The sequence below is a fragment of the Arvicanthis niloticus genome, chromosome 24 (assembly GCF_011762505.2).
Source record: "Arvicanthis niloticus isolate mArvNil1 chromosome 24, mArvNil1.pat.X, whole genome shotgun sequence".
NCBI lineage: Eukaryota > Metazoa > Chordata > Mammalia > Rodentia > Muridae > Arvicanthis > Arvicanthis niloticus.
In genome coordinates this window covers 8034814-8056360 of record NC_133432.1, presented here as the reverse complement: position 1 = coordinate 8056360, position 21547 = coordinate 8034814, and the positions used below count along the sequence as shown (strand labels likewise).

Here is a 21547-nt window from a genome sequence, read left to right as displayed (position 1 = left end):
AAAGAGGGTCCGGGGTCCCTGGAACCGAAGTTACAGGCAGTTGTGAGCCGCCATGTGGATGCTGGGAATCAAACCCTGATTCTCTGTGAGAGTGGTCAATGCTTTTTTTTTTTTTTTTTAAGATTAACTTTTTATATATGTGAGTACACTGTCGCTGTCTTCAGACACACCAGAAGAGGGCATGAGATCCCGTTACAGATGGTTGTGAGCCACCATGTGGTTGCTGGGAATTGAACTCAGGACCTCTGGAAGAGCAGCTAGTGCTCTTAACCACTGAGCCATCTCTCCAGCCCCTCTTTTGTTTTGTTTTGTTTTGTTTTGTTTTGTTTTTTAAGATTAACTTTTTATATATGTGAGTACACTGTCGCTGTCTTCAGACACACCACAAGAGAGCATCAGATCCCATTACAGATGGTTGTGAGCCCCACTGAGCCATCTCTCCAGCCCTGTATACAGCCAATGCTCTTACATGCTTTGCCATCTCTTCAGTCCCACCCACCCACCCCCCCTTTTTTTAAGCCTGAAAAAAAAAAAAGGCTGGGACCTCAATGGGATCTTACCCTTCCAGCAGAAAGCAGGGCTGTAATACAGCATGAGGCCTGACACAATGGCCAGTCCCAGCAGAAGGAGGCTCACCACAGTACCCACGATGCCCCCGATGTTCACAGGTTCTGCGAAGAGATCACGCCATGAGCCCTTCCGCTTGGTCGCCCGGAACCTCCCCTCTTTAGCCAAATCTACCTCTTGTCTCATCTTGGTTTTGTGTCCACATACCCTCTCCAAAATCAACCGGCAGATAGAATTTACAGAGTCACAGGAAGCATGTGGCATCAAAGGACAATGCAGAGCTGGGTAACTGTGTGGACTAGGCACTAGGACTTATCCAAGGCCCCAGCAAGAGTGGGAGTTAGCATCACAGTGAACATGGTGATCAATGAACCGGGACTTTGGGACAAGGAACCATGCCACCAGACAGACAACCTGATAAGGTTGAGCTGATTCAGGAAACCCGGCTATTCTAATAATGGAGACAGGTAGACTTTTAAATCTACTCCCGACCAGGTTCCTGTCCTGAAACATGTGACCATGGCATCCCACTGAGAGGACTGTGACAATCAGTCATGTAGGGACAACACCTGACAGTCCTTCCACATACAGATGAGGCATCCCTAACATCTCAGACTGAGCCAATAAAAAGCACCCACCTTTAGACCCTAACCTACCCCAAAATGTTTCTAAGATCCTACCTACAAGGGAATGAAGTGCACAAGTTATTTCACCAAAGACCAACTCAGAGTGCCTGTCTTGCTGAGCTGTATCTAGGGAAGAGTTTTCTCTCCGGAGACTTTTGAGGCTTTCCTAGCTGTACCTCAACCCAGCCAAACCATCCAGGTGCCTGTCTGCAGGCACTTCCTGCTGCGTGGCCCTGACTTGGCCCCTAGCTGCCCGCTGCATCTTGCTGCCTGCCAGAGACTCTGGGACAGCAGTGGCCTTGGAAGAGACCCAGCAGCTCACTTTGCTCTGGCTTCCCTTCTGAGAACTGCAACTCTTTGGCCACTCTGTCCAGGCCAGAGCCCTACAGATTCCCCATGGACAGTACCCGGTATGCAGACCGACCAGCACAGGATAGAGCTATTTTGTTTGTTTGTTTGTTTTCTGTGTAGCTCTGGCTATCCTGAAACTAGCTTTACAGACAAGGTTAGCCAGAACTCAGAGATCCGCCCACTTCTGCCTCAGGAGGGCGAGGAGCAAAGAAAGGTATGCACCACCACTGCCTGTCCAGGACAGAAAATTTAGATACTGGCTACACATAGACAAAAGTGTGGATGTTGAGTGGTGACACAGGCCTGAGGTAGAAGGATCACAAGTTCAAGGCCAGCCTGGTCTACAGAGGAAGTTCCAGCCTGGCCAGGGCTACACAGAGAAACTCTGTCTCAAACGGAAAACAGGCAGGAGAAGATCTTGATATTGTTGTAAGAGGGAACAAAGGAAGCAGGGGACAGATGGAGCTGACTCAAACCTAGGCAACGTGGGAGGGGCCAAAGGAAGGAAAGAAACTTGATCCAACCGCACACCACCCACAAAAATCAAGTCTGAATTAAATCCTTAACCGTGGTGGGAGAATGTTAAACTGTCAGAAGAAACCGTGAGAAAGCCAGGCATGGTGGCAGACACCTGTAATCCCAAGTACTCTGACAACGCTGACGACAAAAATCAAAGTATCAGTCAACGCCGCACAACATTGAAGACGCTCTGTGCTCTCCCTGCAGTGGGAAATACTCGCCCAATTTAATTCTCTTCATTGCATGTGGTTGTGTGTGTGCCCATGTGTTAGTGCATGCGTGTCATAGCATGTGCAGGGAGGTCATAGGTCACCGTGAGGCAGTCGGATGTCTCCTTCCACCCCGTGGGTCCCAGAGATCCAACTCAGGAGGTCAGACCTGGCAACCACTCACAGAGCCATCTCGCCAGCCTGCTATTTAATTCTCCGTGTAAAAGCAAGCATGTGTGTCTATCTCATTAGGCTGATTTGCTTTCAGGTTTTAAGAACGACCAAAGTGTATGTACATCCCAAAGATGTTTTCCTAAAGGAAAAAAAAATTGCTTCATGGTTTATTAACAGTAAATGTTTGATTTGTGCACCTGTTTTATGCATCTTCACACCTGGGGTCCTGGAAAAATGACAAACATTTAAGCGGCAGCTCTGGTGTAACGGAACCCTCCCTCCGTCTCTCCTTCCCGCCCTCCAGTTCCTCATCCCTCCTTTCTTGTTTGCAGACAGGGTCTGGAGCCTAGACTGGCCTCAAACTCTCTATTTAGCTGAGACAACCTTAACCAACAAGTAAAGAGAATTAAATTTGGGGTATTTCACACTGCAGGGCACACAGCATCTTCCACGTCACTGAGAGATGACTGATACTGAGTTTGTAGTTGGCATCCCTTGGAGCTCGGAATTTCAGGCGTCCGCCACCTTTACAAACTCTCTATGCAGCAGAGGTGACCTCCACCTCCTGAGCGCTAAGACTGCAGGCGGGTACCACCATGCATGCACACATGTACGTATGCATGTTCTAGTACATATTCTTTGATGAGTCAGAGGTGTAATTCTTTGTGTGTTCTATGCATACATTGGCGCCCTCAGAATTTTATTGGCGCCTTACTAATTTTCTCAGGCACCCTGTCAAAGCACAGGCAAGTGATACACCATCTTCAATTGACCATGGCCCATGAAGGGAGGCCCCCCCAAGCCACCCTGTCAATGGTACCAGATGCTTTAAGGCTCTTAACCTTTGGGGCCCCTCTGAGCACCCACCTTTCACACTCAGCCAGAAGTCTACCACCCTAACCCCAATGGGGTTGTCGGCCCGGCAGAAGTAAAAGCCTCCGTCCAGGTCCTGGGAGCAGTTGTGGATGGTGAGAGAGGAGCTCTGGCCCTGCTGGGTGATGACATAGCGGCTGCTGGGCTGGATGGCTGCCTCTGGCTTCGTGAGATTCCTCAGCCACTGGATCCTTGCAGGTGGGTTGGCTCCTGTCACTTCGCAGGTGAGTGTCACGCTGCCCCCCACGAAGCAAGTTTTCATGGGCTGGGACGCCAGTAAGGGGCTCGCTGGTGATCAGAAGAGGGTAGACAGAGACAAACGTTTTAGGAAGAGCGGAGCCATGGTCTATCCTTTCCCAGCCAAAAAAAAAAAAAAAAAAAAACCCAATGTTCGTAATTCCCACAGGTGCTGGTCCTCCGGAATAAAGCGTAACGTCTATCAAGTACTTACCGTGCACAAGGAACTATATGCAAATGAGCCATACTCACTCTCCAAAGTACCTTGACTTTATTCCCATTTTGCAGAGAAGGAAACTGAGGCACAAAGAAAGCCGAGTGAGTTTCTCAGCCAGGACAAAAGGTAACCTCCTGTCCCACTTTTCCTAGGACTAAGAAGACACCTGGGAAGGGAGGCTTTGCACACACCACCATTACACTTCTGTGTGAAACCAAATAGGCTGCCGACCATGGACCCTGAGACCCAAGCACCAGGCCCTGTCACCCAGCATGTTACACATCTATGTAAAAGTACACAGGCCAGTGAGAGGATTCAGTGAGTAAAGAGGCTTGTGGCCAAGCCCAGGTTCTGAGCTGGTTCCCCGAGACGCACATGGCAAGAAGGGGAAAGTTACACCGGCAAAGTTATCCTCTGACCTCTGTGCTTGCACTGTGACATGTGGATGCACACGCACGTCCACACACACAGACACACACACACACACACAGATATAAAGTAATATAAGTACACTGACCATGTTAAACACTGACACACAGGCCAACAAAGACCAATGGCTTAAAGGTATGTTCTAGGACCGTGAACATGACAGTCCTATGACATAAACTCTATGATCTTGTGGGGCTGAAAGTTGGGTCGCTAACAAAGCTGCCTCCTTTTGCATGCTCCCGGGAGACCATGCCTTACAGGTGGTTCCTTCTGCTTTTCATTTTTTGAGGCAGGTTTCACAGAGCTCAGGCTGTCCTTTGAACTTGTTATGTAGCCGAGGCTGGCCTTGAACTCCTAAGCCTCCTTGCCTCCACACTCAGATTTCCTTCTTTTTGAGTATGTGTTTTTATTTTTAATTACACGTATGTGACACACACGGGGGTCGGGGTGGATATGTGCCCGTGTATGGGTGCTCTCAAAGGTCAGAGGCATGAGATCCCTCTGGAACTAGCTTTGCAAGCCGCCTGGAAACTGGAACCTTACAATGGGCTTCTGTCCTTCGTGAGCTTGAAAAGCTAGCCCCCTTCATCGCTGAGCCATCCCTCCACTCCCTCTTTTTCTCTTTCTTGGTTTTATGTTTTGTTCTGTTTAAGACAGGGTCTCACTATGTAGCCCAGGCTAGCCTGAAACTTACCATGTAGAGCAGGCTAGCCTGGAACTCACTAACTAAGTGACTCTGCCTCACAAGTGGCTGGGTTACGGGGATGCTCCATCATGCCCGACATCTGGGATTCTTGACTCCACGCCCTCCTCACATCCCTTTAATATCTTCTTTCTGTGATCCCATTACTCCATGATTCTGGCCTCCCAGCCCCCTCTTATAAGGATGCACAGGATGACACTGGGACCACCCAGTAATCCAGAATAACATATACAGACTCTAGGGACCAGGACGCAGCCTCCTACAGTGGAACACTATTCTGTCTTCCACAAGGCTGCCCTGGATGATTTACAAGACAGTGCTGTGGCCTCCTACCACGCTATTTCCTCTCACTGCTAGCACGAGGGAGGAGGGAAGATCAAATGCTCAGGCAGTTACAGCCTCACGTGGTCTCTGTACTTGAGTCACACCATGCCGTGCTCCCTGGGTCACCATGCTGTGCTCCCCCAGCAACCTCTCATCTTCCTGCAAGAAGGCCCAGTAAGCTCAGTGGCTCGCCAAGCTGGACTCAGGTGGATCTTATCTTTGGTTCAACACCAGTGCCGTAGCTAAGGGTGAGGAGATGCTTCGTCTCCTCAAGGAAAGCCACACAACACCGTGGAGTCATCCGACTTGAGTCGGATGAGAGAGGTACCAAGAGCCGGAAGTGATCCATGTGTCTGCATACTCTTCCGGGATGGGCTAGGACAGGGGTCCTCAACGTACCTAATGCATGGATGCTTTAAGACCATTCCTCATGTGGTACCCTCCCCAACTGTAAAATTGCTTTCATTTAGTTCTCCTCCTGGATCCTGCCAATATCAGTAGCAAGCCTTCTGGGGCTGTCAAACCAGTTTCAGAAATGGCTGCTTTTTCCTTAAATGAGCGCTCCCCTCCCCCAGGGACTTCTCCCTAACCCCCAAACAAAGGTCACAACGATGACTAGTACTGACAAGCAGAGCACGCTCACTCTTTATCACCCACGCGGGGCTGAAGAGATGGCTGAGAACAGTTAAGAGCTATGCCGGCTAATTCTACGTGAACTTTGACCCAAGCTGGAGTCACAGCAAAGGTGGGAGCCTTGATTGAGAAAGGGCCTCTGTAAGTTGGGGCTGCACGCGCTATGCAAGTCTTTAGAGCATGTAGTAATTAATGATTGACACAGCAAAGGGCCCCGCCCATTGTGGGTGGGTCCCGCCCACTGTGGGTGGAGCCATACCTGGGCTGGTGGCCTTGGGTTCTATAAGAAAGCAGGCTGAGCAAGCCATGGGGAGCAAGCCAGCCAGCAGCACCTCTCCATGGCCTCTGCATCAGCTCCTGCCTCCAGGTTCCTGCCCTGCTTGAGTTCCTGTCCTGAGTTAGTTACTTCCATGACCAACACTGATGTGTTTGGCTTTGGTCATGGTGTTTCACCACAGCGACAGAAACCTTAACCAAGACAAGGGCACTTATACTCTTGCGTAGGACCTGGGTTCCATTCCCAGCACCCACATGGCGACTTACAACCATCTCTAACTGTTTTTCCAGGGGATCCGATGCTCTCTTCTGGCCTCCAAGGGCACCAGACACTCATTCCAGGGGATCCGATGCTCTCTTCTGGCCTCCAAGGGCACCAGACACTCATGGGGTGCACATAGATACAGGTATAACAGCTGCATACGCAAACTGTCACACACCCTTGACCAGCATGGCACGTATCCATTCAAGGGTTTATCTGAGAGGATATAGAGGGCAAGGATAGGAAGAAAGGCTCCAGAAGACGTGGGGCCTGTGGAGATCCACAGGCAAGTGAGCACAGATTTGAGGGCCTTCATATGATGGGCTGCCGAGGGTGGCCCTTCACAAATGATTTAACAAACTGACCTGCAGGCCACTTTGAGATGGCTGCAGTGGATGATGGTGACTCTCTGTCTGTGGTCCCACTATTTTGGAAGCTGAGGCTGAAGGGTCACTTGAGCCCAGGAACTCAGAACCAACCTGTCAATCCAGTAAGCCCGCCCCCTTTTGTGGGGGAGGAATGGGAGCTGGGCATAGAATTTGTGGCTTTGCTCTGCCCTCAGCCCCAATTTCCTTTTTATCTCTTTCTTTTTTTTAGGGGGGAGGGGAAGGTTTCGAGACAGGATTTCTCTGTGTAGCCTTGGCTGTCCTGGAACTCACTCTGTAGACCAGGTTGGCCTCGAACTCAGAAATCCACCTGCCTCTGCCTCCCAAGTGCTGGGATTAAAGGCGTGAGCTACCATTGCCCAGCTCCTTTTTAATCTCTCAAGAGACAGGATCTTGGGCTAGCGGATGTCAGTGTGGGAGACAGTACTATATGCCGTGTGAGATCTAGAGTCTCATCTCCAGCACAAAACCGAGAAGTCAGACCAACTGACTCCCAAGGCTTGGTCCTACAAAGGGTCACTTCTGCCTGGCTCACCCCCTCTTGTATCACTGGCTCTCTGGAAACTTGGTCACCATGCTAGGAGGGTGGGTCCACAAGAGGACACTCTGGCAGCCCCACAGAGGGCAGTACCATGTGGAAAGGAGACAGCTCGCCATGCTTATGAGTGAGCACCCAGGAAGACTTATCTTTCATGATTTCAGCACCTGAACTTCCATACCGCCCTCCCCCCACCCCCGGCCCTCCAACACTTCACATTCTTTAGAAGAGACATACAATCGCACCCTACCAAAAATCCTCAGGCAAAATATGTTTAAGCTACCAAGTTTGGCGGGGAGGGGGGCCCTCTGTTACATAATAAGGACGACAAACAGAGGCATCATATCTGTCCTGATCGGCGTGCCAGACTGAGTGACTGAAACGGAGGGCACAGACACACAGCCAGTGTCTGCTGAGGTAAAGAACCTGAGCCGGGCATCTTTAGACATCTTTAAACATCGAAGGCAATAGCCCTGAAGCCTAGGGACAAACGGGAGGAATTCTGGGTACTCCAACACTGACTTCCTCTCCCAGGACTACCATCAAACGATTCTTTGAAAAGAAAGGAAGGCAGTTGAACCCCAACCCCTGGACAAAGCAAGCCAGACTCACAGATCTGTACCACGCAGCTGGCTCCAGACTCTGGTCCCAGTATGTGGCTCCCAACGCATTTGAACTTCTTGCCCTTTGACAGCTGCGACGGGCTCAGTGTTTGCAGCTTTGAATTCCCCATGATCGTTCCTCCAGGTTCCTCAGTCCACAGGAAGGTCGGGTCAGGGTATCCCCCATCCCAGTTACAGATGAGTTCCAGGGTAGTTGATTCTGAAGAAGACACCTCCACCGAGCACTGAGGAGCAGCTGACAAAGGGGGCCCTGCAAAAGAGTAGAGGAGAGTGTGGTTCATCTCAGAGTCTGAGTCAGACAGCAGGGTGTGTGTGTGTGTGTGTGTGTCTGTGGGAGTGTTTCTGTCTGCATATATCTGTGTATGTCTGTGTGTGTATCTATCTGTGTCTATGTCTGTATATGTATGTCTGTGTGAACATCTGTATGTCTGTCTGCCTGTGTGTCTGTGTGTGTGTCTCTGTATGTGCACTACAGCATCAGGGTCTCAGAGAGCCATTAAGGCCACCTAATCTACCTTCAGAAAGGCCCTATCAGGAGGGAAGGAGAGGGGAGGGGGAGCTCAAATAGTACATGTCTTGCCTAACATGCACAATGCCATGGGTTCAATCCCCAGTACCCCACAAAATGGTTGTGGTGGTACTTGTCAGTAATACTAACACTGCAGAGGCTGAGGCAGGGGGATTAGGAACTCAAGGTCATCTTTGGCTACTTATCTAGTTCGAGGATAGTCTGGGATATAGAGACACTAATGAGGAAGAGAAGGAAGAGAAGGAAGAAGAGAAGGAAGAAGAGGAAGAAGAAGAGGAAGAAGAAGGAGGAAGAGGAAAAGGAGGAGAAAGAGAAGGAAGAGGAGGAGGAAGAAGAAGAGGGGGAAGAGGAGGGGGAAGAGGGGGAAGGGGAGGGGGAAGAGGGGGAAGAGGAGGGGGAAGAGGGGGAAGAGGAGGAGGAAGAAGAAAAATAAGAGGAAGAAGAAGAGGAGGAGGAGGAAAAAGAGGAAGAGAAAGAAGAGGAAGATGAGGAGGAGGAAGAAGAGGAAGAGAAAGAGGAAAGCAAGAGTGTCAGATGGCTCAGTGAGTTAACAACAATCTCCATGCAAGGCTTATCACCAACTCTAATGCCTGTAGCCCACACTGGAAGCAGAGAACCAACTCCCAAATGTTAGCCTTCAACCTCCAATCACCTGCACTTCATACACTTACAACATTATTTTTTTAAAAACCCTGAGATAGCGATTAAAGGTGGTGTCACACACCTTTAATCCCAGCACTTGGGAGGCAGAGGCAAGTGGATCTCTGAGTTCGAGGCCAGCCTGGTCTACAGAGAGAGTTCCAGGACAGCCGGGGCTGCACAGAGAAACCCTGTCTCGAAAAGACAAAGCAACAACTACAAAGCATTAACTAGGACCAAAAGGCATCTGAGATAAGAACACAGTGAGCTGGAGAGATGGCTCAGTGGTTAAGAACACTGCCTGCTCTTGTGGAGGACCAGCGTTCGATTCCCAGCACCCACACGGCAGCTGAGAACTGTCAGTAATTCTAGTTTCAGGGGATCTAGGGCCCTCTTCTGGCCCTCCTGGGCAGCAGACATGCGCACAGTGCAATTACATACAGGCAGGCGAGCTAAAAAACAAAGAAAAACAAAACAAAACAAAAACCCAGGAGAGTCAGTAGACAGAGGGGCTGGTGAGATGGCTCAGCACGCACATGTGCTTGCTTCTAAGCCTGACCAGCTGAGTTTGATCCCTGGATTACCTCTGACTTCTACATGGCACACACGTGCCCTCATAAATGCACACAAACAGTAAATAATGTAAAAAGGGGGGACAGAAAAGTCCAAAATATGCAAACCCAGGGATCAGGGTTGTTGGAGCTCACGATCAGAGGGTGAAACGGCTACCCGATGGGGCTGAGGCTTCCTCTGCCATTCGTTCTGGGTTGTGACACCCCCAATCTGGAACTGCTGTTAGGTGGTAGAAACCTTAAGAGATGGGACCTTAGTGAGGGGTTTTGGGTGGTCGGTATGGCCTCAAAGGGGATTGTGGGACCCTAGCCACTTCCTGTCTCTCTTGCCCCTAGCTGTGATGTGAACCAGTCCCTTTGTCATGTGCTCAATTCACAATGTGCCCCAAAGCAACAAGGCCAACCAGTCACAGACTGGATCCTTTACAACTATGAGGCCAAAGAGACCTTTCCTTCCCATAAGTTGGATGTGTGGGGTCATTTATTAGTGCACCCAAAAGCTGCTTGGATTTGATGACTGAACACCACCACCGAAGTACTAAACAGCAAAAAAAAAAGTTCTGCCTTTGTGTGTGGTGAGTGCACACGTGTGCACTGTGTATGTGTGTACATGCTCACACGCATGTGTACAAGTATGCACATGTGTGCAGGTGCATGTGGAGGCCAGGAGTCACCCTTAAATGTTGTTCCTCAGGGATCTTCCACCTTATTTTCAGATACAGGGTCTCCTCACTGGCCTGGAACGCGCCCAGTAGGCTAGACTGGCTGGCCAGTGAGCCCCAGGAATCCTCTGCCTTGGCCTCCTCAGCATGGGGGTACAGACACAGATTGCTATGCCCTGTTTTTTTTTTTTTTTTTTTTTTTACATGGGTGCTAGGGACTAAACTACATTTCTCATGCTTGTGGGGTAAACACTTTATCAATAGCTGCCTCCTCTCCCAGCCCTTTTTTTTTTTTTTTTTGACAGTTACTTCATAGCAAAAACTGGCCTAAGACTCATGATGATCCTCCTGCCTCAGCTTTCCAAATGCTAGGACTACAGCGATAAGCCACCATGACCAATTTATGTATACCTTGAAACGTTAATACTTTCCCCCTCGTTAAAAATAAATGTATTTATATGCATAAAATTATAAATAAATTAAAAATTATTAAACTATAAATTCATTTCTAATTTTATAAATTATATAAGTAATTTATATAAATAATAGAAATAATTCATATAAATAATAGAAATAATTTGTATAAATAACATACAACTATTAAACGTATAAAAGCTCTGTATTAATTTCCCTCTAAAGCTTTGAAGGCTCTGCTACAGTCCACATATGCGCATGTATGTTGAAGAAGGCAATGAGGCATGTTAGAATCTGGGCATGGGCGTGCACTAAGAGTATTATATACAGCCCTGAAAAGCAACAGGACACTCAAACATACTGCAGAGCCACAGAGTAAAGGCAACTGTGCGAGGCAGAAGAAAGCAGTGTTAAGCTCAAAGGAAGACAGACGCACAGACGCGGTTCACGGAGGGGCGTGCTGCTTACGCACAGTAGACCAGGAGCTCGGTGGTCACCTTTCGCTGTCTCCCGCTGAGCACGTTGGTGGCTGAGCAGGTGTAGTTGCCTTGGAGTTTCTGGGACATCAGCATCAGCGTGAAGCTGTTGACCGACAGGTTCTTTCCGAAGAACTCCGGGGTGCTGTTGTGGGTCTGGATCCACCACTCCACCTCGGGTGGAGGCTGCGCAGCGCTGCAGCAGCTCAAGTCCACCTGGGAGCCCCTGGCTGCGTACAGGGTGCCGTTGGGGAGGGTGCCGGTGGCTGAGATGTTCACCTCAATGTGGGCGGGGCCACCTGGGAATGACAGGGGAGCGAGGATGGGGAGGAACGGACATGGTGGGGTTCGAGGGCCTCCACAGCACTAAGGGAACCAGACAACAAGAACCATAGACTTATGGACACTCGCTGTGTGCCAAGGCTGCGCAGGGTCCAGAAGACCTCGCTCATTTGGTCTTGGACAGTTAAATGAAACTGGCTGAGGATAGGCAATACTTCCTTTTTAAAAGAGTACTTTCCAGGTTGGAGACACACTCAGTGGTTAAGAGCACTGACTGCTCTTCCAGAGGTCCTAAGTTCAATTCCCAGCATCCACATAGTTGCTTGAAACCACCTGTAACTCTAATTCCAGAGGATCTGATGCTCTCTTCTGACCTCCACACTCCACACAGAACAGATATGTATAAATATAAATATATATATATATATATATATATATATATTACACACACACATATACATACATATAAACCTTGCCAAGGGGCTAGGGTCATGGCTCAACGGTTATGAGCACTGGCTGCTCTTGCAGACGACCCAGGTTCTATCCCCAGCACTCACACAGGGGCTCACAACCGTCCTTCACTCCACCTCCAGGGCTCTGACAGCCTTTTCTAGCCTCTGCAGGCTCACACACAATGCTCAGACATACATGCAAACAAAACACCCCAACCTATAAAACGTTATCCCTTCCAAGAAAAAAGCAGCAAGGCACAGAAGAAGAAGTAACAATTTGGGCCTGAGACTGATCTCCTGCTGAGCCCCCCCACCAGCCCCCCCCCAGGACATAAATGTAGATGGCAGGAGCGTATCCACCATGCCTCAAACCTGTTATTGTGGCTCACTGGGCCTCAGCCTGTTCCACAATGTGCTCACAAAATACCCACTTTCCTCAGAGATGGGGAATTCTCGTGGGGCAGAGCAGAGCCCAGTTAAAGCTTGGGCCTTTCCGAGTGTGCTGGCCTGGAGCCCTTCCTCTCAGTGTGCTTACTTTCTCTCTCCTCACTGGACATGCTAGCTCCTGAGAGTTGTCCTTGACCCGAGGCTGGTCTTTGCTACCCGCCTGCAACTCCCTCCTTCCCCTGCATATCATGCTGATAGACAGAAAATGATCACTCCAGGCGTGACTCTGAACTCCAGCTGTGTGGCTAAGGGTAACTTAACTTATCCTTGTTTAGCCTCAGTTTCTCCCTCTGTGAAATGGGGGTGATGACAGTATCCTCCAAACAGGGCCACTGAGCCCGCCAAGTGAGTTTGTATGATGGAGCCTGCTGTGCTGGAAGCTCTCTCTACAAAGGGCTGGACCTTATCTTAGTTCACCTTTGTTTCTGAACTTCTTTTTGTTTTTTTTTGTTTGTTTGTTTTTTGTTTTTTGTTTTTTCAGTGATGGGAATGAAATGGAGGGCCTTATACATGCTGCGAGGAGAGCAAGCATCCTACTGACAAGCTACACCCCACCCAGCCCTGATCGTTTGTTTTTGATCTCCAAAATACCCTGTGCTGCAGTACCTTGTACATCCAAGATCTAAGTTCTCTTTGGTAAAAAACACATCTCCCTGATGGAGAAGCATCTCAGAGGTGTGGCACATGTGTGCTTAGTGGGCACAGGGAACTGGGTTCAGTGATGTGTATCACAAAACAGAGGGGGGCAGAGGGGGAGGGAAAGAGGAGTACTAGGAGAAGGAGGAGGAGGGAGAGGAGGAGAAGGAAAGAAAAAGAGGAGAGGGAAGAAGGGGAGGAGAAAGAGGAGGAGGAGGGAGAGAAAAGGAGGGAAAGAGGAAGAGGGAGAGGAGGGGGAGAGGAGTCTTAGGAGAAAAGGAAGGGAAGGGAAAGAGGAGAGAGAGGTAGAGGAAGGAGAGGGGGAGGGAAAGGAGGAGGGAGAGGAGAAAGGGTGAGGAGGGAGAAGAGAGGAAGGAAAAGGGGAAAAGAAGAAGGGAGAAGAAGAGGAAGAGGGGGAGGAAGAGAAGGAGGGGGAGAAAGAGAAGCATGAAAAGAGGGAGAGAGACTTTTCATCCCAGCACTTGAGAGGCAGAGAGAGGTGAGTGGATCTCTGTCAAGACCAGTTTAGCGTGCCTACCGAGTTGTAGGCTAGCCAGGACTACACAGCAAGACCCTGCTCAAAAACAAACAAAAACAAAGAAACAAACAAGTATTTAAAAAGGAAGAAGAAAGGAAATGTATCTACATCATTACTCTGCCAATTAAACGGCACTTACGGGCACTCCCAACGCGGCTCGCATTAGCGTGACCTCGCGGACCCCCTTGCCTCTGAGAGCTGTCTTTTAGAAACAGCCCAGAAGGCTGAAGCTTCAGCAAAAGAACTCAGCTACCACTGTGGAGTTTAGTTCAGAAATAGTTCGGGGGGGGGGGGGTGGGGGGTTGGGGGGGGGGGGAATGTCATTTGTGGGATGCAAAGATTTTTCTATGCAGCTCTTCAATTAAAGTACCTTATTTCCCTAGACCTCACTAAGTAGCCCAGGCTAGCCTCAAAGTTGAGATACTCTGGCTTCAGCCTTCCAAATTGCTGGGATTACAGATGGGATTATACACCTGGCCAGACATCCCCATCAGGTGGATCTGTGGGAACTATACTTTGTAGCGCCCCTAGGGGTCTCATGGTGGCCCGGGAGGCGCCAGAATGCCCATTCAGCTGGCTAGTCAGTGAGGTATGCCGCTCAACAGGTCCTAGGGTGTGTCCTCTATTGGCATCCCGCCAACCAAACAGGGTTCGGTTGGAGTACTGACGTACTGGCAGCCAACGCCTGAGCTGGCAAAGGTCGTGTGACTCAGGTCGCATACCTCAGGTCTCCCAGGTTCTGGTGGCCTGGCCTGGACAGTGTCAACCTCCAGAACGCAGCTAGGAAGTGGAGTTTGCTGCTGAGACTCATCGGAAAAAAGGCAGGCAGGAGAATAAATTTTATACAGAGTAACACCGGGACAGGAGACGGCTTAGCAGGTAAAGACACCAGCCACGCAGACCTCAAAACCGGAGTCAGATTCACAGAGATAGGCTAGCCTGTGGTACACAGTACAGCTGGACAAACGAGAAACCCTGCCCACCCAGGGGAAGTTGAGAAAGAATGCCTGGGAACTGTATTCTGGCCTCTGACAGGCAAGTACTTACTCTGCCCAGCACAAAAATACAAATAAAATTTAAGAGGGCAGGCAAGAGGCTCAGGAGGTAAAGGTGCTTGCCACCAAGCCTGACGACCTGAATTTGATACCCACATAATGGAAGGAGGGGAATGATTCCCACATGCTGTCCTCTGACCTCCTCCTGAGCACCATATGCACACACACATTAAATTTAAAAGTGTAAAAATAATAATAAGCCGGGTAGTGGTGGTGCACGCCTTTGATCCCAGCACTTGGGCGGCAGAGGCAGGTGGATTTCTGAGTTCGAGGCTAGCCTAGTTTACAGAGTGAGTTCCAGGCCAGCCAGGGCTACACAGAGAAACCCTATCTCAAAAAACCAACAACAACAACAACAAAATAATATAATAATAATAATAATGGTTTCAAAGAAAAAGTCAAAACTGGGAAGACAGCTGGGAGTTTACGGTCCTTGCGACTCTTGCAGAGGACCTGGGTTCTGTTCTCAGCACCCATGCCAGAAGGCTCACTGCCTGTACGTCCAGCCCCACAGACCCGAAGCCCTCCTCGGTCTCCAGAGACATCCATGTGTTAATGGCATACATGCATATACATAAATAAGAATCAATCCTGTGTGTTCTGACACAGGGTCTCACCTGGTGTGGCTGGAAGACAATCCACCCCAACCCTTGTGTAGTCCTGGCTGGCCCAGAACTCACTACATAGACCAGGCTGGCTGCAGACTCAGCCATCCTCCTGCCTCTGCCTCCTAAGTGCAGTGATTAAAGGTGTGTACCACCCAACCAGGTTAAAATAGCTACTTAAAAAGAATTCTAAAAATCAAATTGAGACCCCCCCAATGAAACTCCTGAATGGTTCTTTGCTCCAAGGTCATCCGAAGCCCTGGATGGAGTCTCAGTTATAAGGAGTCTGTCTTCTTGACCCCCTGGGGTTTTCACTCCACCCAGGGGGTGCCATGGGCAGAATATGGCCCCATCTGAAAGGCTCAGGTCCACGAACTGTAGATTGTATAATATGCACACCATTTTTACCAGCTGAGAACCCATTTGCCCAAACCCAAGCCTTTTGTTCTGCTCTGAGGCTTTGGGTTAAAACAGGGCCTGGTAAGGCTGGGCAGCAGTCCACCACTAAGCCACACCCTAAGCCTTACATAATGCATTTGTTGTGGCTTGTGTTGGTTTTCTCAGGTAGCCCTGGCTAGCCCCAAACTAGCATCCTAGTCAAGGATGACCTTGAACTTCTGATCCTCTTGCTTCCTCCTCCCAGGTGCTGGGATTATGGGTCTGTGACACCACACCCAAAGCTCCTTAAATTCCACTTTCACTCGTGTGTCCACTGGCTTTCACCCTAGACTCCCTGGTATGAAACCTAAATCCGGAGCCCAATCTATCTCTCCCTTCCAGTTCTTCTAAGCACCCAGGTGTACCTCAAACCCAAGTTAATAAAACTTCAAGCAAGAAGTGCATCAACTTCTGATGGAGCCAATGATCTTCCCCTCAATGTGCCCACTGCCCCCTCTCTCCAGGAGCCTGCACCATGACGCTACGGTGACACTCGCCAACAGGTAGGGCTCAGTTAACAGAGGCTCAATTCAGGGAGCATGGATCTTCCCTGAAACGCCCATTGTCAGAAGTCACTGAACACAGCTACACAGGATGCTAGGAGCATACCCTAGCCCCCAGCCCCAGCTGATGGCCAAGGGGCTTTGGCAGATACAAGTTTGCTTCTGCACTGCCCTCTTACCAATCCAGACCAGTGTGACCACAGCAACTGTCTGAGAAAACTGGACCCAAGCTGAGCCTTGCCCAGGAGTCATGAGACCTGACCGGGGTTTTTCACGGGCTGGTTTTTGGAATCCCCATTTGGTTCCTCTACTCAGCTCCCAAACGTGTAAGAGATGTCCCGGAAGCACCAAGAAGAGACTGCAAGAAACGCCAAGGCTGCAGGACTAGTTAACACCGGAGCCATCTTTGCAGTCTCTCCAACCTTATTGTGGGCAAGCACTCAGTTAGTTGGTCCTCCTCATCCCAAGCCTGGAATATGGGTCAGAGGATTTCTGGATATTTAGGAACAGAGTAAAGAAGCTGCAAGGCAACTGTGGTCCTACACTATCCTGACTTTATTTTAATGTTTGCTTGCTTTTACTTTACATATATGGTGTTTTCCCCACATGGATGCACATGCACCAGGAGCATGCCCAGTGCATCATAGGGTCACCTGGAACGGCAGTTACAGATGGTTGGGAGCCACCATGGAGGGGCTGGGAACCAAACCTGAGTCCCCTACAAGAACAGCTGGTACTCTTGACTCTCAATTCATCTCTCCAGCCCCATAATTTTCTTTTCTTTTTTTTTTTAAAGACAGGGTCTTGTTGGGTGGTGGTGGTGGTGCATGCTTTTAATCCCAACACTTGTGAAGCACAGGCAGGCGGATCTCTGAGTTTAAGGACAGCCTAATCTATAGAGAGTGAGTTCCAGGATAGCCAGAGATACACAGAGAAACCCTGTCTCAAAAAAAATCAAAACACAAAACAAAACCAAAAGAAAGAAACAAACAAAACCCCAAACACATACACACACACAAATACACACTCAGAGGGTGGGGTGGGTTTGGGGGGGGGCGGGTGGTGTCTCAAGGCTGGAGAGATGGCTAAGAGCAGTAGCTGCTCTTCCAGAGGACCAGGCTTCAATTCCCAGCACCCACACGACAGCTCACAACTGTCTATAATTGCATTTCCAAAGGATCTGGGACCCTGGCACAAACATACGTGCAGACCAATGCACTTAAAAATAAATCTTTAAAATTAAATCTAAACAATAAAAAACAAAAAAAAGACGGAGTCTCATGTAGCCCAGGCTAGCCATGATGTAGCCCAGGCTGACCATGAACACCCTAGCCAAGAAAGCCCTTGAATGACTAATCCTACCCTCCACTTCCTGGGTCTTGGGGGAACAGGTGTGCACTACCATACTTAGCTCTACCGTGGTTCTGGGGATGAACCCAGATCTTCATGCATTGGAGAAAAACACTACACACTGAGCCACAGCCCAGCCTCCATCTCGCCCTCAGACACCACACAGTACACTACTATTCATTAGGTGTGAATCACTGTGGTGCCCACACCGGGTGGGCTAAATCTGTCCCACCCTGGCTTACAGGAAACCGGACTCCCCCAGGTGCAGGAGGTAAGAGACGCCAAGCAGCCTGGTGGACAGAGCTGGACACAGACCTCTATGGCACACGTCTTGGATGACCAAGGTCACTCACAGATAAGAACCTATACAGCCCAGAACGGTTTGGGATTTTTCCTCCCTAGTTCCCAAGGCCACAGAGCATTTGCAAACTTTTCTCCTTAAAGAAAGAGAGCCATGTGACCAAGTTATCTACCATTTACATGAAAAGATAAAGAAAAGCCAGCGTCTGACCCCGAGTCCCGTCAAACACCCAGATGGAAACTGAGAAGGGGGGGACTCTGGCCTGTGACCCAAGTCCTGGGGAGGCAGGAGGATTGCGTGAGGGACTTTGTGGTCATTGCCCTTTGCTTTATGGTTTTCTGAAATGGGTATCTCGAGTAGCACAGGCTGGCCTCAAATTTGCTATGTAGCCAAGGATGACCTTGAATTCATGGCTGTCCCACCTCTCTCTCTAGAGTGATGGGATATCATCCCAAACATGGTCATTTTTACCCTCTCCCCCTTTTTGGTTGAACGATCAAAAGCCATGGTCTTGCTCTAACTAAGTAAACACCCTACTCCTAAATTACAGCCAGCAGGGACTACATAGCAAGACTTTGTCTCATGAAAGAACGAGCTGGCTGGGTGGAAAGTCTGCACCTTTAATCCCAGCACCCAGGAGAGAGAGGCAGGCAGATCTCTGTGGATACAAGGCCAGTCTGATAGACATACCCTCTCTATCTCTACCACGACCTTCCACCTCAAAAAAAAAAAAAAAAAAAAAAAAAAGGGAGGGACCGATAAACCAGAGAGAAGGGAGGAGGAAAAGACCAGGGTGCACTGTGACTGCTGGGACCTTGGGATGCATTTTTCCCACGGGAATCGAGTCACCTGCTTAAGCAGCGGACCTCACGCGCAAGGCCAAGGTCGTGTCCACTGTACCAGTTTCCCTTATCAGCGCATGGGATGTAGCAAAACTCCCTGGTGACCCTGAACTTCAGGTGATAAAACCGAACGCCGAGAAAACAACAGCCAACAGGGCCTAGACCAGAGCCAGGTGTGTAGCCCTCGGAGGACTCACTATTGGCAACAGGTAGCACCAGGCCCTCCCAGGATGTAGTCCCATCAGTTCACAACACCCTCACACTCTGTGAGCAAAAATGAGGCCAAGTCTCCATCAGAGCCACGGTTGTCCTCAATGACCACTGATGAGCAAGCAGTGGGGGCGGGGGTGTCTGTGGCTCAGGACAGTCTGGGAGGGAAGAGGAGGGAAGATCCCGGGAGACTCTGCTGCACATGCGCAAAGGGGCACCTACCTCCGGTTTTCATGGAGAAACTGCACCAACCACTGGTCTACATTTCCCAGTGAAGGACTTCTCACAATTCAGAAAGCATTGGATGTATTTAGGGAGTACGAGGTCTTGTTTGACTTCAGGGACACTTGTGCATTTGTCGGCAAGTGTGCGAGCATGTGTGTAGAGGAGACGTGTGTAGAGGACAGAGGACAACCTTGGCTATAGTTCCCCCGCTTTTTTTTTTTTTTTTTTTTTTTTGAGACAGGGAGGGTCTGTGTATCCCAGGCTGGCCTCCAACTTGCCCAGACCGAAATCATCTGTCACTAAAGCCCACATTCCTGACAGTGACCTCTTCCACAGGCTCTCGCCGCCTCCCCAAACTCATCCCCACCAGTCCCACTTACTGGCCACCTCAAGCCGCACAGGAAACCAATGGGTCTCGTTCAGAACCTCCTGGCAGGTGTAGTTGCCGTCATCCTCCAGTCTCAGCGCCTCAATGTGCAGGGCACCTGCATCCTCTAGAGAGAAACGGGGCGCAGCCGGAGGAAGGCTGGAATTGGAGGAGACCAGGAAGGCAGGCTCTGAGTTATTCCGGTACCAGGTCACCAGGCCCCTGGATCCTGATGCGTTGCCACAGCGCAGAGTAACGTTCGCATGGACTTCACCGACAGCCACAGCCTCTAAGTCTGGAAAGAAAAGGTTGGGCTGTCAATTATTTTTCTTTTTGGTTGATGGGCAACAACCCTTTGGGAACAGTAAGACTTTATTTTCTAATAGCACGTACAGTGTGCGTGTGTGCGTGTGTACGTGCATGAATGGGTGCGTGCGTGGGCGCATGCATGAGTCTCAAGTAGCCCAGGCTGAACTTTGGTCTCCCCTCCCCAAACGCTGGAATCGGAGTCTGTGCTACCCTGCCCAGTTTATAAACTGCTGGGCATTGAACCAGAGCCTGAGCTAAATTCCCAGCTATTTTACCAAACATCTTAAACAGTAGTGGTATGCTTTGAATGTTAAATATCCCCCACAGGTTCCCGTAACACACACCCTATCCCCACGCCCCGCCTGCTAGTGGCATTGTTTGGGAAGGTTAGGAGGTGAGGCTTTGCTGGAGGAAGTGAGTCACAGGAGACACTTCCGGTTCTCTCTCTGCTTCCGGATGGATGCACCAAGAGGGAATAGCCTCAGACTCCTGTGACTAGCCTTTTCATGCAACACCCCTTGGGAACTGTGAACCAAAACAAACCCTCTAGTTCTTTAAGTTGATTTTAGTCAATCACAGCAACAGAAATGGTCCCCCACCCCCACCCCACATACAAGGCAGAAGTGTCACATCATCCAATGGCTCCCTTCCATCCTCTGGGGTCCACGAGGGAGGACAGGAGCAGCTCCAATTGCAGATCAAGAATGCACCCTGCATGGGGGCAGAGCCAGGGTTCTCAGAGGTCCCAGATCAGTGCTCTAGATCAGGCAAGATCAGCAGAGCAGCCTATCCAATCACCCCAAAAGTGTTGGACAATAAGCATGACCCTCTCTCTCCAGGTGGCCCATCTGTCAGGCCACAATATTAGTCAGCAGTCTTGTTGCCTAGACAACCAGATGGGTGGGGGTGGGGGGATCAGATCTTGGTGTCGAGTTCGAGGCCAGCCTGGTCTACAGAGTGAGTTCCAGGACAGCCAGGGCTATACAGAGAAACCCTGTCTCAAAAAAAAAAAAAAAAAAAAAAAAAAAGAAGAAGAAGAAGAAAAGGAGAAGGAGGAAGAGGAGGAAGAAAAGGAGGAGGAGGAGGAGGAAGAGGAGGAAGAGGAGAAGGAGGAGAAGGAGGAGAAAAGAAGAAGAAGAAGAAGAAGAAGAAGAAGAAGAAGAAGAAGAAGAAGAAGAAGAAGAAGAAGAACAAGAAGAAGAACAAGAAGAAGAACAAGAACAAGAGGAGGAGGAGGAGGAAGGGGAGGAGGAGGAGGAAGAAGAAGAAGAAGAAGAAGAAGAAGAAGAAGAAGAAGAAGAAGACGAAGAAGAAGAAGAAGACGAAGAAGAAGAAGAAGAAGAAGAAGAAGAAGAAGAAGAAGAAGAAGAAGAAGAAGAAGAAGAAGAAGAAGAAGAAGAAAAGATCTTGGTGTCCTTCCCCCTGGATTAACCATTTGGGAGCTCTCTAGGAAGGAATGGGTTGACAACATACTATGCAGACACCAGACAACGGGAGGCAAGTCTCCTGCTGTGTTCTGGGGATCTGCTGATGACCAATGAGAGAACCGTTCAGTTTCCAAGCTAGTGGGAAAACATGCACAAAACAGGTATGGAGGGAGGAAGGATAGATGTGAGGAACAGGGAGACAAGAAGCACTCCAAGCTTGCCTGGGTATATATGCCAGGCAAGACCTGAAAGTTGGACCCGATAGACAAGAAAGCACAGGGTGGGTTCAGAAGGAGCCAGAGTCCAAGGCAGAGGGAGAGA

At 49.6% G+C, this 21547-nt stretch overlaps 1 protein-coding gene across 3 annotated transcripts in view; it reads right to left on the bottom strand.

Annotated features, from left to right (window-relative positions):
• The window catches only part of Vsig10 (V-set and immunoglobulin domain containing 10), a 32566-nt gene that overhangs the window by 6827 nt on the left and 4192 nt on the right, over positions 1–21547 (bottom strand). For 2 of the 3 annotated variants that reach the window (XM_076922573.1, XM_076922574.1), the window contains exons 2-6: positions 19504–19785; positions 11236–11538; positions 7937–8197; positions 3314–3607; positions 561–671 (exon numbers count right to left, since the gene is read on the bottom strand). In XM_076922573.1, the coding sequence (XP_076778688.1) occupies positions 561–671; positions 3314–3607; positions 7937–8197; positions 11236–11538; positions 19504–19785 (1251 nt within the window). The remainder of the gene's footprint in view (positions 1–560; positions 672–3313; positions 3608–7936; positions 8198–11235; positions 11539–19503; positions 19786–21547) is intronic. The other variant, XM_076922575.1, reaches the window with a different exon arrangement.